The sequence below is a fragment of the Ornithodoros turicata genome, chromosome 2 (assembly GCF_037126465.1).
Source record: "Ornithodoros turicata isolate Travis chromosome 2, ASM3712646v1, whole genome shotgun sequence".
Classification (NCBI taxonomy): domain Eukaryota; kingdom Metazoa; phylum Arthropoda; class Arachnida; order Ixodida; family Argasidae; genus Ornithodoros; species Ornithodoros turicata.
In genome coordinates this window covers 101,851,216-101,870,124 of record NC_088202.1, presented here as the reverse complement: position 1 = coordinate 101,870,124, position 18,909 = coordinate 101,851,216, and the positions used below count along the sequence as shown (strand labels likewise).

Below are 18,909 nucleotides of genomic sequence, written 5' to 3'. Positions count from 1 at the left end.
GCGCTGTACAGACGTTTCCAACGTCCAAACCGAAAACGTATCCCTTAAGCCGAGAAAGTTAAATGATCGGAACCAACAAGACAAAGGCATGTTTTTCACGAAAGTGCAACACTTTCTGACGCCACTATACAGTAAGAATGTACGCCACTAAGAATGTAAGTGGAATCTCACAGAGGTCGAAGGATGTGCGTCCCCTTTCCACCGGATGGGGACTCTGCACCCTTAATCGAACTAAGTCACTGAAATGGTTTACCAACAACGATGTTATGCCACAGACTGTCGAGGTGAAATTGTACAGATTTATCTCGGGACACCATACAGAGAGGAACGGTGTCAAACTGTCAATAAGTTGCTAGTATTAGAATGACGTGCAAAAACTGCACGTACTCTCCCAGCGGCGTTAACGTTTCATCAACATTTACAGGCGCCCGTCGTCGGTTCATACGAGTTCAGAATAGAATATGACCCGCTTTATGTCGCATTACAATCGCCACAGGGACAGAGCAGAGGTGCGATGATTTTGTTCAGTCTGTCGCACTCATCACCCAATGTTCTTATGTACGCTCCATAAGTGGGTACCGTCGCCCCCCCCCCCCCCCCCCCCCATTAGGTATCCATTTTTCTACCGCACTGTCCGCTAACTGCCCTACGGCCCCACGAAGGTGGTCTACTTGTGTATATATATATATATACACTATGTTTCGTCTGAAGTTTTCGATCGGGGAACCTAGACAGTGACCTTCGTACCATAAACAGTTCTGCGGATTCAACTGAAGACCCATGCGAACGCGAGATCTTCGTTATGCGCCCCTCTTCAGATGGGCTCCTTTGTAGGTTTTCAACGCTGGGTGGATCTTATTTATGACGACCAAAGTGTCTCCCGTACGTGCTTCCCTGTGGGACGGCAGTACATTATGGGAGTCCCAAAAGTGTTTTATGTGTCCTGAAATGGTGCTTGCGATTAGATGGCAAGCTCTAGTTGGTTGAACCACTTGAATGTTCATTGTGCGTGAACAGGTTCGAATGGATTAAAGACCGTCTGTATACTGGATTTCTGAGGACAAACTTTGTGTCTGTGTCATCCGTCCGTGTTCCTGTCGCATTCGTACACTTTGTTTCACCTAAATCAACACGCTCTACTAGTCCTTTCGTTACAAACTTTTCCGTTGTTTCCTCGCATCCTACAATATTTACTTGTCTGTCCACCGCCATACCTCGCACGACGTCTCGTCTCCTGCTTTAATTTGAGCAGCTAAAGCTACTGATCGATAAACACGATAAACCATCTAGGATGAGTTCAATTTGTGAACTACAACTCCTCTTATGGGCAATGCTGTCCGAGAATCACCAACTATATGGCACGACGCACGTACATTTTTCGTGAGCGCAGCCAATTCCGCGTAAACTGTGAAACATATCCACGAACGACAACAAGGACTTTGTCGGTCGTGGCTCTAGTTGGTCCTCGCGGAATCACACTGGGTGACACCCGTGGACGGTGTTTCTTACTTGTCGTAGCCTCGCTATGAGGTAATCAGCTGGCCAGAGATTAACATCTTAAGCAATAGAGCACGCAGAACTCTGCCAAGGGGCATAGATGTTGCAGGCGATATACGAGGTGTAATTTTATCTCTTGACGCTCTGCATATGCGATAAGGACAAATGCTGGTAAAATAGTTTCATAAGGACGAAAATCTGTATAGACTAAAATCTATAGAATACATGTTCAGTACACACGAAACAACTTTGTGACATCGTTTAATAAGTGGAAACAGCGTTGTGAGACTTCTAGACGCAAATTCGCCAACTCGCATTGATTAGTTCTTTTGCTGCCGTATATTATCAGGCGCTCTCCTTAATTTGGCATAGCTATGGCTAGGGATGGGCCAACGGAATTCGCGAATCCTAGGGCAGGGATTCGAGATTGGCGAATCCGAATCCCAGTTCCCAAAACAGCGAATGAAATCTTTCGAATCCACCAACCACGTTTATTTATCTATTTTTTTTTTTAAATTGATGCCTCCGGAGTCCGTCGAAAGCCTGCTTGGCCTGCGGACCTCGGGGCGCACCAAAACCACAGCATAAAACTCTGACATTACAAGTTTAAAAGTGACACGGTTTTGCTTTCGATTGTTTCTTACTTTTATGGAAGAAATACAGACTCGAGAGGTTATGTATTTCCTGTACCCGATGAACAACATGTTAAATAAATTACACTTATTACACTTACGAAGAAGTATATGGGTATATTTTCTCCTGAAAGTGAACTATTATTTAGTTTATTTTTCCATTAAACAGCGATATCAAATTCTGCTCCAAAGCACTTTTCAGTAGAGGTGTGCTTTTTTTGTGTGTGTGCTTTTTTAAGGAAAGGATTCGAACGATTCGATATTCGTATGATTCGTGAATTCGCAGAAGCTTCCATAGATTCCGATTCGTCCCATCTCTACTATTTTCAATCTTTCCTATTCGTGTCAAAGAGCGTATTTCTGTATTTCTGCTATCGAATACAGTTTGCACATGCAAGACCCGCATCACACACTTGTCGCGCTTATCAGGAAGATGAAGCCCAGCGCACTCAGCAGTCGCTTTGTACGACGTGGAAGTCTCTGACGAACTAACCATTGGGTTAAAATAGTGTTATCCTCGCGCCTTCCTCAATAGTAATATTTTGTATGTCAAGTGAACACGTGAATCTTTCATGCCAAGTGAGTCCGGCACATGTAATTTCCAGCGTGACGGATGGTCCAAGTGACAAGAAACAGTTCATCACGGTTATAATTGATGGACATTACTTCGAACTGCGTAGGTGTGCTTGCAATACACATGTAGAGAATTTAACGTTAACCTTCCCGTAATTGTCGTTCGCTTGCTCGCGTCATCCAAGTCGTCAAGTGTCTCCATGCATGTCTCCTCGACTTGACATCCCAACCTCAAACAGTACACTGTACCACCGTTCATACTCAACTTGCGTCAGAAAAGTTCAGCAAGCCCTCTTTTACCTGCTGTCCCAAGGTGTTATGCTCCTTTACGTGGTTGGAATGTCATACTTGGCACTTGGCGCTTTTCTTTCCTTTCTGAGGGCCACCGGCCTCCTTCACGAACTGTAGGGATTCCCTTCCCTCGTCATCCTCTCATATGAACCTCTTTGGAATGGGGTAGGGTCCTGCACCCAACGCAGGGAAACATCCCACATCATCATCATCCATTCATCTATGTTGTTGTTGTTGGCAGGATCCACATCACGAAATTTGAAATCTAAGCTGTTACGAAATGTTACCAACAACTGATTATTTTCCGATTATCGTCTGTTTTCATTCTCAAATTCAACCATCGAGCATGAGCAAACAGATCTCCTCGTTTGGCTTCAGCTAGTTTGTGACAACTTTACGACCTTTTTTTTATATGGAGGTACCGGAATATGGTATACAACAACTTAAGATGTAAAGAATATTCCAAAGGCTCAGATGAATGGTCACCTGTCTTGCTGCTGCTCTTTCATTCTCAACGTTGATATCAAGGCACCCATCAGCAGAATAACTCGCACACAGTGGCGTATCTAGAACTACCTGCGCCCATGGCAACATGGTTAACATGATGTCCCTGGGGATGCGTTTTCGTGTGGTCCGCACTAGGTTTCACACTACAACCTCTCTAATGGCGGGTGCTTTAGATCATTTATGAATGTGCTAGGTTGAGTGCCAGACCTGGCACATTCACACCCGACCGCATAATGGCGCCCCTGTTCAGCTGGCGCCCATGGCACCTGTCCACACCTGCCACACCCTAGATACGCCACTGCTCGCACATCTATGTCGGATGCCTCGTTTTGGCAATTCTATTTGTATAGTGTTCACGAATGACACGATGTGTGAAACATCATCTCTTTCTCTCGTCTGCTGTGGGAGCCGTCCTTCGCACATAAATGGTTCTCCTGTATGAATGGTGAGAATTTTGTCCCTCGGATGCAAACAATAGCAGTCACGACATCGCCAAGGGGGGCGGGGGATATGTTTAATTCAAAGTAAAAAAAAAAAAAGGAAGGGAAAAGTTAGCCACGGTTAACCAGGGACATGGCCATGCGCAATTTACACGTTCTTCGGTGTTCTAGCCTCAGAACACAAATTTCCATCATGATTTACACATGTTTACCTACATTGGATCCGTTTCGTGCGTCTGACCCATGGTTGTACCCAACTGTATAAGACAGTCTTCTCACGCAATAGATTATCGAACATCACGATTATGTATGATAATCGTGATGCACCGGAGAGAGGCAGGCGGTCAGAAGAGCTCATTAGCTACCTGACGCGTACAACCTTCGGGAATCCGCTTTATTTTATGCAACCTAGTCGTGCTCTTGCCACTTGGTACATGGTGTCGGTACTTCCGCAAACGTTTCATCCTATTACACGTTATTGCATGGACGCTTACACTCAAGGATGTAATGACAACTGCATGCCATATGTGTGTACTGTCATCAGGTAGGGAACCTACCTGATAACCTTATCTATTGATTTATCAACTAAGTCCAACTTGACGTTTCACATGTTCAATTCGAACGTTTCTTAGTGGTACATTTGACGGTGAGTTTGCTTCATGAATGCTTAAACGAAAACGCGACGTCAATGTGTATTGGGGCAAACCTAGGCTAGTGCTGGTATGTAGCGTAAACACCCAATTGAACAAACAACATGAACAACCTGCACTCCATCAGCAACAAGCGCAAAACGAAGGAACACCTCACAACTTGCTAGTCCTTCTGCGGAAAAGCCAATGAATTTTGAAACTGAAATGACACTCGAAATGAAACTCGCATGAAACGCGAAATGCTGCACAAGTCTCTGGAGCAAATGTAGGAAACGCAATCCTGGAACTCTGTTTCTAGACTCATCTGAGGCGAGGCGCCACCGTCGTGAATGAGCTTCGCTCACGTGACCAATCGCCGTCGTGCGCGCGCCGTTTCGAGTCCACAGATGCGGCACGGTTTCCACGCGCCACCTTCAATGTAACGTGCTCCCATCTCGGTGGGTGCGGAACGCGCTGTCACGGCCGAAAAGTAGCGCTCTCTCGAAACGACATGAAGCCACACACCACGGTTGTCGACAACAGCCCCCAACAGGCACTTATGGTACGTAAAACAATTCGTTCGTGTAGTGAACTTTCACGTCTTTGGTTGTCGCGACTCGCGAGTGAAGCTAACAGCCGACAACACTTATCTTGTGTCATGTGTGGATGCTGTCATGTTGTTGTGTGTGCGTGTGTCTTTATTGACAGATGTAACGTTGTTTGAGGATGTGATAATTTGGGTCGACTGTCATAAGATCTTTTGATGACAGCACGCCTTTTTTTATTTTTTTTTTTCACTTTTTCAGTACAACGTGAACCCTACACTAAATTTAAATATCTGTACCACATAATAATACACTCGACTGATGCTCGTTTCAAGCATTCGAGAGAACGGGCCAAGAATCTAGAGTTGTCATGAAAGTGGGCTACGTATTTTCGAGGTTTTCTAGCTCTTACAATTAGCACAGCTGTCACTCACCGTACAAGGTGCTTGTCACTGGGTAATGTTTTGTACATGGTCTTGCTACACTCAACATATGTATACCGTTATTCATTGTACATTTTCCTTTATTATTATGCACATTTCTTTCGTTATTATGTGCAAGTGAGTTATGGAGGTGGAACGCTGAATCGTGCTTTCACGTTACACGATGTCTTCTTTCTGCCATACACATTTGTAAATTATCGCTGTAACTGTTATGAAAAATTAAGATTCTTGTCAGAGAACGTGAACGAAGCATAGGCAGAATTTGGTTAATTCCGTTTTCCTATAGCCGTATTTCCTCAGGTACACAAGGTGGCTAGATACATTAGATACATGCATAGCCTAAGGGCGCTAAGCCTTTGGCGCTGCGTAGAGTCATCGCCTTCCATCGTCGAATTCAACTGAAACACGTGTTCGGCTAAGGCGGCAATGCAGTCCTAGTTAAAAATATCCCTTGACTAGTCCCCTGATGCTTTGCTTGTAAAACAAACATATATTTTATACGTAGCTCGCTGCCGACAAAATGTGCTGGTACTACGGAACGATTTTCCGAGAAGAACACCAATGGTATTCCATATAATTCTAGAGACGAGTGCAGAACTAACGCGTCAGGTGATAGCGTGTATCATGTAGTTTAGAAGGGGCCCTAATGGACTTGGAAACTCAGTGTTTATGTCACACTGGAGACGGACAGTTCTCCTGTTGACAACAGTACTAGGAAGGAATCAAGAAATACAGTACACTGTCACAAACGGCCCAATAGCCGGGAATCTGTCACAGTTCAGTACATAAATGGAAAGCGCACATAAAAGCCTTTCAGATCTTAGACTTAAAGTGCCCATGAGAAGCATTACATATGCTTAGTACTGTCTTCGATAAGGCGGCATAACCGGTGCATCATTCATATACCTTTCATGACGTTGAACAATATATTACATCACCTGTCAGACAAACTGGTGTCTTCCTCTAAACCTAAGACGTTGCAATATGCACTGGCCAAGTGACTATGCTGGCAACACTGCGGTAGCAGTGCAAATCGACGGCAGGTGGCCCATCTGTCCTTGCACAGAGGAGTTCCGAGGAGAGGGCAACGAAAATGGCGTTGAGACTGTACTGTTTTTAGCTAACCCATCCATGCAACAGGCAAAAATACTCAATAGCAGCGCGGCACAAGACTCTCTTTGAAACCTGCCGAAAAGGGGGACGTTATAATAAAGTTCCTGATGAAAAAGTGGACACGATTCATGTAGCGTTCGAGCGCAGTACACGTCAGCTGTTGGTGTAGCAGGAACGATACCACAGTTCACCTTCTGTGACGCTCTTCGTTGCAAATTACGTCTCTTCGCATACAGAATTCAGTTTGTTCAACAGTAAAAAGACAATTGGCCATTCCACTAGATATTCGACGGGTACGTCCACGAAAGCTTGGTTTGTTCCTCGGTATTGTGTTTTGAGCCGCATGTTCATAAATAATATCTTGATTAACGAGCCTTGCTTGTTTGTATCCTCAGCTTTCGTCCCAGGATCCTCATAGATAAGTCCTATGTGTACGTCCTATACATAATAAGGGGGCCTAATCCCTGCGGTTTTAGCAACATGTGTCGGCTAGGAGTTTGTTCGTGCAGCGGTATTACAGAACCATTAGACCATCACATGTACGTGGCACATTCACCACCACTATGGCCGTTCACTGTCCTAATGAAGAGATCAAGGTGAGCGCGTGTGAACCGCTCTAGTGCACCAGGCTCTGGAATAGCACACGATACACAGACGCACACGCATTCGCACACACGTTATGCTATATATAGGAAGTGTGGTAACTTTTCTTTTTTTTTTTTTTTGTCTCTTCGGTATTTACAGTCCTGCGGTGCGATTATCATACTAGTATACAACGCGTGATTGGTTTTTTACATATAGGGTATATTCAGATGACGTCATCCGCAAGAGAGCGCCACTGTCGCTAGCAGATTTGCCGCCATAATGTAGGTCCTCAGGTTTTGGCTGTCCAGGCATTCATCCACATCGCATTCACCGTACATTTGGTGTCTCAAATGGATTGTAGTATGTGAATATTACTTGGACCATATTCAAGTAATTTACATGTTTTTAACGTAAATAGCTCTCTAAATGGCAACGAACGAAAACCGGAACCAAATTTCGAGGGACCTACATCATAGCGGTGATTTCGCCTTTTCGAAGCTAGTGCCCTCTGGATGGGCGACGTCAGTGAATAAACATTACATGATTAATGAAAACGGGAGAACCAGAGGCATGCATGCTTTCGTTTCACATTTTTAAAATGTACCCTTTTTATGTGGTAGCGCACAAAACCTTTCTTTAAAAAAAATATAGGCGCTAATTACAGGCACATAAGACAGGACATCTTGCATTCCACTTCCTGCTCTTTTATATTTGTTAGAAAGCCTGTGATTTGTCAGGAGACAGTGAGAAGAGCTGGGCAACCCGATCTATTGACTAGTGTCCTTTCTGTCTGAAATTATCTTCTCGTTTGTCGATATATTATCTATAGATTAGTATCAGAATCCTGTGCACTGGACAAATAATTCGATATAACATTTTGCCCTAGCACAGCCGATTGTTGTGCGAGTGTAAATGCAAATTATTCTATCTGTTTCATGCCCTACTCATCAGTAAGAAGCCCTGCTTAATGTAGAGCACTGGCTAAACTTGCCGTTCTTTCTCGCTTTCTGCCTTCACCCAACAGTAAGATACAAACAACAACATACTTGATGGATACTTTAAACTGCATTGTACTGTACTTTAAGCACAGTATGGTACCATACAATACACGATTACAATATGGTACCATGATTATATACATCAAGTACCAATTCATCCCATGTACCCAAGCAGCATACAATATTGGACCCATATTGGCTGGTCTTGGCGATACGGGACCACTATGGGACCCGTTTAGCCAGGATTTCCCCCATATTGTCCGTGTACATCCCATATTGCCTGAAAATGCAGAAAGTGGTACGTACCCGTGTTCTACAAATGCCCAAGCAGCACGGCAAGATTGGACGTTTAAGCGTGTAGAATGCCCAATTCAATACATCGTTACACCCAGCAACTTCCCGCAGATGATACACATTGTTCGAAACAGTCAACATACATGGCAATCACACTGCAACATTCACTGCGACTCAACAACGCAACTTTTCACTTGCTGCAAACCACAGGGGTGGCATCCAATGTATTGCTCCGTAGACGAAAGCGTGCTGGGCGAACGCAATGCATCCTGGACAGGTGCTGGTCGCACGTCACAGCAAACGTCAAGGCACACGTGACCTTAAATATGGCGGCTCCCGTGATCGGTGGCCAAACCGTTTGTAAACAATGCGGCTATAGTTTCTGCACGACCTGTTGGATGTCGTTCCATCACGGTAATTATTTTTATCCGATAATCTCGCGGTACAACGAGCAGTTTTGCAATAAGGCCTCGTACTGTTGACGACTTTCAAATATGTGATGACGACCGTGCGTTAAAACCCACTGAGCCGATGCGATGTACTTAAACTAAGGAGAAATGGGCTACCATGTTGCGGAAGAAGCACCGCATAGTTTACGCTGCAAAATACGTTCATCTCTTGGATTTATGACGACGGAAATATGTCAGTAAGCGGCAATGGCCTCAGAATGACATTTTCTATTACATGCGACCAGGACAAGATGGCAGCTTTGCAAAAAGCACCCGCTTGAGGGTAGTTACAACAATGGCGGGTTTGTGTCACCCCTGTGCTGCAAACAGCCGCCATCTTGCTTCGCGATGCCGATGTCAATCGGTCGGACCGACTGAGAGCGTGGTCGTTTGAGCGAAATCACGCGTCCTACAACTAACGCGCATGCGCGACACTCGGATCGGACGTTTCATTCGGGCTAAGATGTTGCTGGGTCCTCTAATGACAACGGAATGTACGCCTGCTATACTTTCATTTGACTCAGCAGCTGACAGGGGGCACCGGGTGCTTTTTTCGGGGATTTTATCGTAGTTCGCGAACGTTAACTAAGCCCAGCAGCTGACTTCAGAACTTTTCGTTCAGAACTCGGTCACTGATAGTGAACAGATCGCAGTCATCTAACGCGTTTGAAAAAGGCAAAAGTGTTTAATGTCGTTCGTTGTGCGCAAAATATATTTAGATATGTGTGCTGAATCTGAACACGTGAACACATTTTGGCAATGCCCGTGTTGTTAATTAGTGTTCGGAAAAGGCGCATGGTCTGGCTTGAGTCGGTATACTGTAATCAATATTAGATTCCAAGTCTTTATTGAGATTGCCGATGTCTTATTGGACCCTGCCCTTCTGCTCATTGTTAAACCTCATCAGTCGGACAGGAAGCCAGTGATGGAGCCAGCCAGCTTCCGGCGGCCCAAGTGTGCAAGATGCAGAAACCATGGCCACCACATCCTGGTGCGAGGCCACAAACGATTCTGCCGCTACAAGGACTGTATCTGTGATAAGTGCATGCTTATAGCTGAAAGACAGCGGGTCATGGCTCTGCAAGTAGCTCTCAGACGGAGGCAACAACAAGATGAAGCCTTAGGCTACGCACCACTGGACTGTTCACCGCCAACCTTCGTCCAAGATCTCAGTGCCAGAGATTCAGCGTCATTGCCAGACACTACAACGCTCGGATTGGGTAAGTGCACATGGGAAGGAGTAGCGATGTCTTTTTTTTTTTTTTTTTTAGACTAGGAGTTGGAGACAGGAGCGTTGTTCCTCGTTGCCTTCGGTATAGCTGACCAACTGACCGCACTGAGGAAGTCGCTTGGTTCTTTGTCATGAGAAAGCTGTTTGGCAGTTCTTCCTGCATAACGTGACGTGAAATGCGTCAATGGTGTGCTGCATGCATGAAAGCATGTTCACAGCATCCCGAGCCGTAGTTCTTCAGTTCTGTCGGCGATGTGGCCACGCGAGAGCATTGATGAACGACGTGCATGGAGAGCGTGTTTGCGGTGCGCGAGTAGGGCCGTTCTATTTCCGGTATTATCTATGTGCTTAGTGAGGTCAGTGGCGTTGTTCTTCGGTCCCCTCGGCACCCTGACCACTGACTGTACCGAGGAAGCAGCCCGCGAACTTCACCTTTTTGTACATACAAAGAACAACACGTCTTCGTCGTGTTGCTCTTTGGCTTACTTGCGCCCTACCTTTGTGTGTGTGGCATACTCCTGCGGTCCTTTCGGTAATCTGACCTGCCGACGGCACTGCGGGTGGTCCACTAGGCTTCGTCGAGCGTTGCCACTTCGCGGCGCTCGACGTGGCATAACACGGTCCTCTAATTGTCCCATAATGAAATGGGTGCTTATTAATAGCTCCTCTTCGTGTTCCGGGCCTGGCGGGAACATGTGGCAGCCTTTCAAGTCATGTTTCCTGTTGTCTTCATCTTCCTTGAGGTACGTTGGAGACGACGACTTTGTATGTAGGGTGAACAGTTCCTGCTATACCAATGACTGTACATGCTACACTGTACTGCATCACAGTTTGTGCTCATGGATGCCGCTCATGTGATCGCTCATCTTTACGCAAATTGGTCTCAAAACTTTCTCTATTTGACTGCGTCCGGTGATTTCCCCGAAACGTGAAATCCTTTAAGTTAACGAGTCCAACTGTCATATCCGTCTCGAATGCATGTGTATAACAGAATGCAGCCCGCAGCAGAGTTTAATGAACACGATGCTCTCCTCCTATACAGAACAGCAGCTACTGCCTTTTGAAACTACACTAAGTGATGCACGGCCGACACCAACAACTCGCCAATATGGCAAGTGTATAGAAAGACGCCGAAATCAAGAGAGGGAAAAATGGTCCTACTGACGCCTGTCTTCCTTTGCGTAGTAGAAGTCGGGAAGACCTACACGTAGTAGCAGGCTCCAAAAGCATGTGTAGCGCAACACACAAGGTGCACCAGGATAGGAATAAGTGCATGAAGCAACGTGACATTATCTGAGAAAACGATGAAGACAGTGATTTGCACAACGGGAGAATTTGTTTCAAAATAGAAACGATCGACACTACATTGTAGTGAATAAAATCATATCGGTGTAAGCACGTGGTAAATGAGCCATAAATGCAAGGGAGCGTGTTAAAACTTGACTTTTAAGGAAGAGAGCTAAAAGTGATCAATCCTTGTTAAGAATTACAAAGCAGAAACCTGCTAGCAAAGACGTCCCTCAAAGTACGGTAGATGAATGAGCGTTGGGCTCTCCACTGCTGCTTGAAAGAGACGATAAGAAAAGTTTCGAGACGCAGTTCTAAGTAACAATGAATCTGTTAATAATTTTGCGACTTTCGTGGCCATGAGGAAGAGCACTCACCGCAGTTTCTAAATTTCCAGCAGTCTCCGCGGTTTTGAGCTATCTCGTGGAGTGGCCAAGTTCTTCAAGTCCCATTTCCCTGCCGCAGTGAAAATTTTCGTCATTGGATACGAAGCTTACGCTGCCCGATAACAAACGGCCTTCCGTATGCTATTCCATATCCGAGTCTAGCTCGTTATCAGGACGAGACTACGCAAGAAGCGCGTGGCAATTTGCATTCTGTTCTTTGGACGCAGCATTTTATTGCACACATATAGATAAAATGTTGCCATCTGATTTTTTCGTGTCAAGAGTCGCTCTATCTGGACTTCATCCAAGGTTTTCTATAACAGACCCGCACTGCAGTCCGCCAGAATTATGCAAGCCCGAAATCTAGCGGATACATCTTAAGAAATGCCGCGCACATATGATTCACCGTATCAAATACATGATATCTTAAGGTGAGGACACCGACGGTCGGAGGGAACATCAAGTAGGCAATTTCTGAAAGAACTTCAGAGATAGGACGGGCTCAAAGTTGTCTCTCGGTTTTTTTTCCTTTGTTTAAGCGAGCAATTACTGGTAGTTCGTTTCTTTCTTTCTTTGTTTTTTTTTTATTTGCACCATAACAAAAACACACTGACTTTCTATCGATTGCATCCGTGTCAGCTGTTCCACGTTATGTACAGTGCTGGACAAAAGTTTATGGAACGTACTCCGGCGCATTCCTTCCTGAGAGTGACGCGCTAGAAGCGAATGGTACCGTACGGACTTGCAAACAGGTTGCTGGGTTGCCTAGGCACATGCCTGTGAGTCCGTACGGTCCCATTCGCTGCTAGCGTGTCGCCCTGAAGAAGGAATGCGCCGGAGCGTGCTCCGTAAACTTTTGTCCAGCACTGTACCTCGACAAAAAACACAGCATCAGTGAAATGAATAATTTCAGTTATAATTTCGTGCACTGAAGTAGTTGCATCATGTCCTCACGTCATAATACTATGCATTGTATTCGTTTTTTGTTACTGCTTCTCCGCAGTAATCATGCATGTCCCCAATGCAAAAAGACCGTTCCTTCCAGTGGGTACAGGTAAATTAGGGTCCAAGAACCCAAACGGCATTCTCACCTGCTTCAAGTGAACTTAATTGCAGGCAAAACTGCCCCCCTCCTTCCGCAAACTACACATCACGGACTTATGCAAGGACAGTATTAAAGAATATCAGCCTCTAGTGTCCCTCAGACAAAAGCATCATAGGATGTTTATTCCTGCTTTCTGTGTGCTGGAATAGGAATACGACACTTCCCAACATTGTTCAACATTTTCGGAACATTTCCTGGTACCCGGCAAATAATTTGCCAATTTTCCGTCGCTACGAAGAGTAGCTTCGTCGTGACGAACATCGCCGAGTCCAATTTCATACTCCAGACAGAACTATATCTCGTGTCGTCCTCGGAAATGCATACGAAAAAGCAACATACCATGTTTAGCAGACCAACACAAACGGATGATTACCCATTATATTCAGAATAAAAGTGCACGGGGGCAAGACACGTGGACAGATGGGGAGCATCCGGTGGACGAAGTTTTGTCATGCAAGAATAGAAAAAGACAGTTATGACAAATACAAAGTGGAGGTGCAAGCTGAACGCAATGGATGATATCTGTCTATATGGTTATCGCCGCTGTACAACTCTTGCGGAATACTAGAACGTCCCTACAAGGCAAAATAGACACCCATGGTCATCATCATCATAATCTTCTTCTCTAGTATCACTTCGTCGTTTCAGACTTACAGAAACCAAAAAAATCTAGGAGGGGTTAACGTGAGCGGATGGGGTTAATGGGCAGATGTCATCCATATTGAATGCAGCAGTAAGCATTCGTTCTCAGTCTGCTCGGAAGTATTCAAAGAAACTGGTATGTTTAGGGACATTTCCCCCCGGATACTGTACTTCAGGGTACACTAGTGGTACGGTACGCTCTACATGTGGTTGCCAGGAACACACTCCGGCCTGTAGGTGTGGAGTAATACTCATAATTTTGTATATGCGTGGAGCCCGTGGTCACGTTGTGCTTTCGTATCTCACGCACCTGTTGAACTGCGGGTAAATTCAGTGGCAGCGAATTTGTATCAACGAAAGCAGGCTCGTGCACTTGCTGGTAATCCCCTACGTCACATAGATCTTCCGTTGCTGCACGCAAGCGGAACAAGTGGTGCACGAGGAGGACGAGAACATCTTATTCCGTGCAGCTTAAGTACTTAAGTACACATTTGCAGAGTCGTAAGTTAACGGAACTGCTGTTCTCCGAAAGTGAAATGAACTATGGGTTCTGTGCCCCGGTTCTGTACCGCGTATCTGTTACGAGCATGCGTTTTCACTGCGCATGCGCAAAATCCGTACCATAGCACGAATTGCACACGCTATTCTGGTGTTTGGCTCGCCGGTATGCCAGTTTCTCGAAATAATATTGGGTTATGACATGCGAGTTGTTCCGGTGTTTTCATGCGTCCGCGCCGAAACGATCGCTCGCTCACTCGGGGTTTGTTCGTTGGTAATCGTTGTTAAGTATTTGCTGTTTGTTTGCTTTTTTTCTCTGATTCTGCAAGTGTGCACGAAATGTCTCGCGACACTGACTAGATTTAGACTTGCATGGAACTGTCGCCAGCATAAAGTCCCTGAACGGGTCTTGCTTTGTGTCTGGGAAGAACTTGATTATTTAGCTTCCCTTATTTATTCGTGTGCTACATGAATAGGAAAAACTAAGCAATCCGTATACACATACTTCCGATTTCAGAAGTTCAAGTTGCTGAGACCGGCTATACAGCCTTAATTCACTTACCAAGGTCGTTGTCTGATGCTAGCACATAAGCGGTAGAATCAGTCATTTACAATGTGGGTCATTGTTTCGACTTTAGTGCAATGGCAGTGATCGTTCGATTAGTAAATCCACTTTACCGTCACAAATATTATGACGAATGCCACCAGAAAGAAAACTCCGAGTAGGCTTGACATTTCTCGTGTATGTTCCTAAGTTCTTCTTAAACTTCGTGTGAATAAAAAAAAGTCCAAACAGAATCAATATGAGTACTGCGAATATTAACGGTATTCCTGTTTTCTGCCACTGCTAAGCAGTATATGCTCCGCGAAAGCGACCAGCAACAATGACGCGTGTACCCACCTGGATCATCTGGTAACCCAGGTCATCTTCAAAAGCTACGTACGCATACTCCAGGGCAGCCCTGCAGTGCATAGCGAATATGGGCGTGCGTGGCGCGCTAGATCCAGTAGTTACAGACGTCATCAACGAAGTTCAGAGACTGGGCAACGAAGGCTACTCCATGTCTCTCCAATGGAACCAAGGTCACTGCGGACTAAGCGGACCTGTAGAGGCTGACAAAGTGGCCACCGCTGCCCGGCAATGCCCAGTGGTTGTATACCCAATATGTTAACTCGAGATGACAGGAGGGAATTTTTGTCGGCGATGATTCAACCGATAACGGTGCAACAATGGCCCCGGGACATTACGGACAGGTCCTTGTTGTACTCTATGGACCCAACTTTGTCGTTTTCACTCCGAGGCCGTTTATCCCGTTGTCTCTGCTCCCTTATGCATAGACTTCGCCTCAATCTGGCTTTCCCTGCACAATTCAGACACCGATTGGGATACACCTCTACCAGCAGTTGGAACAGGAGTTCCAACTGCGGCATGGCGGGGCGGCAAACCTTCAACACGTCCTCATGCTACGTATGTGCAGCACCGTCAGTGCACAGTGTGCCAGCACTGTCAATGTGTGCACTAATTTCTCCGGTTCTTGACGTCCACCAGTATATGCTTGAGCTCCTCTAGCCTCAGTAACTTTTGCACGAGTGCAGAAATGCGATCTACATTAGACTTCATCGTACAACATCACGTGTGGTCGACTAGATCAACTGCTAACCCCTACAGTTAAGGGGCCTCTGCACGTGTAAAACCTGACTTGCTATGTGTTTTGGCATGTGTGCGTGCGTTTGTGTATGTCTCATCCCCTTCATCGCCATCCCACTCACATGCCCTCCATCATGGCTCACCTTACTCTTCTTTTTTTTAATCAGCATTAAACATATCTCCCCCCCCCCCACACACACACACGCGCGCGCGCACACTAGCACATCTTAACCCACATGCACTGAAATAGGGTATCGCGATTGTTGCGGTAGCACCACATCCCTACTTCATGCATGCTCTTGTTACTTACAGGAACGAGCACCGATATGATGTCACAAGACCTCATAACGTACTTCGTACAACCGATATCAGCCCAACTTTGTTGTACGACGTTTAGCGTCCATCTTTGTCAAAAGGCATGTGCGATCCCATAAAAGCATCCGCTCGTTGGTAGCCAAGGTCGTGCTGAAGACTGGGAGGTGGTGGGTTCGAATCCTACTGTCTGAGGTTTTCCAAGGGGTTTCCGGCAGACTTTCCAGACGGATTTCGGCACAGTTCTCCCTGAAGTCTGTCCAGGACGCATACTAACCCCCCTGTCTCCCACTCCGTCCTGCTGTCTACTCTCCAAGTCTGTACGTCCCCCATAGCCACAGCTGCTTCACGGCGCTAACACAAAAAAAGAAAAAGAAAGGAAATGCATGTGGCTCTTTCGAGGTAATTGTTGACGCGTCCTCAACGCGAACAAGCGTCTGTAGCTTTCTCCTTACGTTCGCAGCGTTCTGTTAACAGCACGAAGAAAATTTTCACCCGTCTTATCACATCGTTACGTAGCCCCAGACACACACAAAAAAGCTGAGAAATAAAGAAGCCACAGAAATCCTACGCTATCCTATAGTACAGGACCTTTAGCGAGCTGCAAATAACTTCTAACACCTCTTAGCCCTTCTATAGCAGAGCGGGACGCTGCACCCGACGCGCACGCAAATCACCGCCGCATAACATAACACGTTCGTAATCCTTTATTTATATCGTTGCGCCAGATTTAAACTTGCTTTCCGAGAAAAAACAACTTTATTTTTCGGCATATCGAAGTCTGGAAGCGTGCGTGTGTGCGTTCCTGTGTATGCAAATGCGTCTGGGAAGCGCGCGGGAGGGGGCAGTCTAGACAGTGTGCCAGACTATAGCGCCACATTTGCGAAAGACGCAAAGTACTCGAGGGGCGGAGCGTAGCTGTCTCAGCCGAGGTTTCCGCTTAATTGAGGACCGCGTGAGCTACGGAGCCTCACTGATCGATCACTCAGGCGCCACCAGACAAACTCCGAAGCCTCTGTTACCAGACTCTGCCAAAGTCGAGATTGCAGCGGGGTAAACTCTTAAAACGCAGTGGCTCAATCCCTAAAGGCCCCTCTTTCCTACCTTCTCCTCTCTCGCTTATTCGATGTACCCTTCCTTCAACCATGTCAACTATTGTTATAGATATCGCGGTGGTGAGTTGGCGAACTAGAGTGGGTTGTGTGGGCGATCTGAAAGCTTTATAGTGCAGATGCTGGGCTGACTCGATGAAAGACTCGGTTGTCATAAACGTCTATGATGTTCAATTCATGTAAGTTATTCAACTGTGGCTCACGTTGGATTTGATCATTATATGTCACGCACGGGGGGTCACAACCGGCATTACTTAATCCTCATAGGAATATTCTTGAGTTATCTAGCAACTGAAAAGTGACAGGTCACACCGTTTACTCCAAAAATAGAACCTGAGGGCATCGAGCCCCGTAGGTTTCAATGGATCCGTTTTGGCTCCCTGAAAAACAAGGACGATAAAAGCGTTACTGTGAAACCAGCCTAAGACGAAGACGGATCGTGCAGTAAAGGTGCTAATTAACCCCAACAAGTGTGCCCGTGCTGTAGCTATAGAGTCAATGCCGATCCTGACTGCAGACTAGTCGTTGTTAACAAAGCTTGGTCGTTAAGAATGCAGCTGCTATTTTAAGTGGCCTTACAAACTAACAACTTTAAGGTATATTTTATCAGCCACAAAACATGACAACATCGTAGTAGGAGAAACGTTGACAGTACGGTTTTGCCTCATCCCCGCATACTGCTGGATACAACATACCTTTCTTTCCCTCACTTTCTCTTCTTTCTTCCGTTTGCACCACGGCCTGCAAACATATCCTTCAAATGCTAACGACGAGCACACATATCCAGTTGAAGAACCGACACGCGCTTGTGGAGGAAACGAGGAGTTCGAAACATCAGACGCGTTAGTTCTTGTAAATGCACCTCGCCAGGTAGCCTTTCTTCTCAGACGTTTAACTAAGCGGGACTTCGAAGTGACTTAACTGGTGAACTTATGTCAACGTTTCCCAAAGACGACAGTGAAGAAGAAGAAGGAACAAAAAGAAAGAACAGAAAAGAGCCGGGTGTATTAAGTGGAGAATTAAGCCAATTTCTTTAACGGCCAACAGTCAACATGCGCCAAACGCTAAATGGGAAGGTGATTAATAGTGTCTGCAGCAGTGGCTTTTATCACCGCTTCTATCATCATTCTATCACCGTGATAACAATCACCGTGGGTTACTGCACTCTAAAAATAAAGGGAAGTGGAGGGGTGGGGGATAGCGATATTGGTTCGCCGTTGTTGGCCACACGCGAGTGAGCATCGTCATGAGCATGACTCCATCCACAAGGAATGGGTGGTAAAGGGCTGCATGTGCAGATTTCGGGAAATTACTGCTATTTTGCAATACGTTACTACTACTCACTCCCATTACTTATCCTTGCTCATCCTTCACCGCGTAACATGCTAAGAATCAATCGTCATTCAGATTGATGTATTACGCTTTATATATATATATATATATATATATATATATATATATATATAAAGTAAAATAATAAGACGTGGACGACAGATTACAGGAAAGTTAGCAAAAACTAATTTATTTAATCGGTAATTTAGAACATAGATTATAATATGCTATGAAACGTTTAAAAGAACAGTCGACGTTTCGACAGTAGCACTGTCTTCGTCAGGACAAAAAGTTCGCTGTCGGAGTCTATTCGTTATATTTAATATATATATATATATATATATGTGTGTGTGTGTGTGG

The 18,909-nt window shown here is 45.5% G+C and overlaps 1 protein-coding gene and 1 long non-coding RNA gene across 3 annotated transcripts in view; one reads left to right on the top strand and one right to left on the bottom strand.

The window, feature by feature from the left end:
* Positions 1-18,909, top strand: part of LOC135385857 (doublesex- and mab-3-related transcription factor 1-like) — a 152,748-nt gene that overhangs the window by 2,222 nt on the left and 131,617 nt on the right. Inside the window, exons 1-2 of one of the 2 annotated variants that reach the window (XM_064615429.1) lie at positions 4,965-5,131; positions 9,904-10,216. The exons of the other annotated variant lie outside the window; for it this stretch is intronic. Of the exons in view, the coding sequence (XP_064471499.1) occupies positions 5,081-5,131; positions 9,904-10,216 (364 nt within the window). The 5' untranslated portion in view covers positions 4,965-5,080. Of the gene's footprint in view, positions 1-4,964; positions 5,132-9,903; positions 10,217-18,909 lie in introns of those variants that run through there. 2 annotated transcript variants of the gene reach the window in all.
* Positions 1-18,909, bottom strand: part of LOC135385859 (uncharacterized) — a 132,220-nt gene that overhangs the window by 106,698 nt on the left and 6,613 nt on the right. The gene's annotated exons all lie outside the window — the stretch shown is intronic.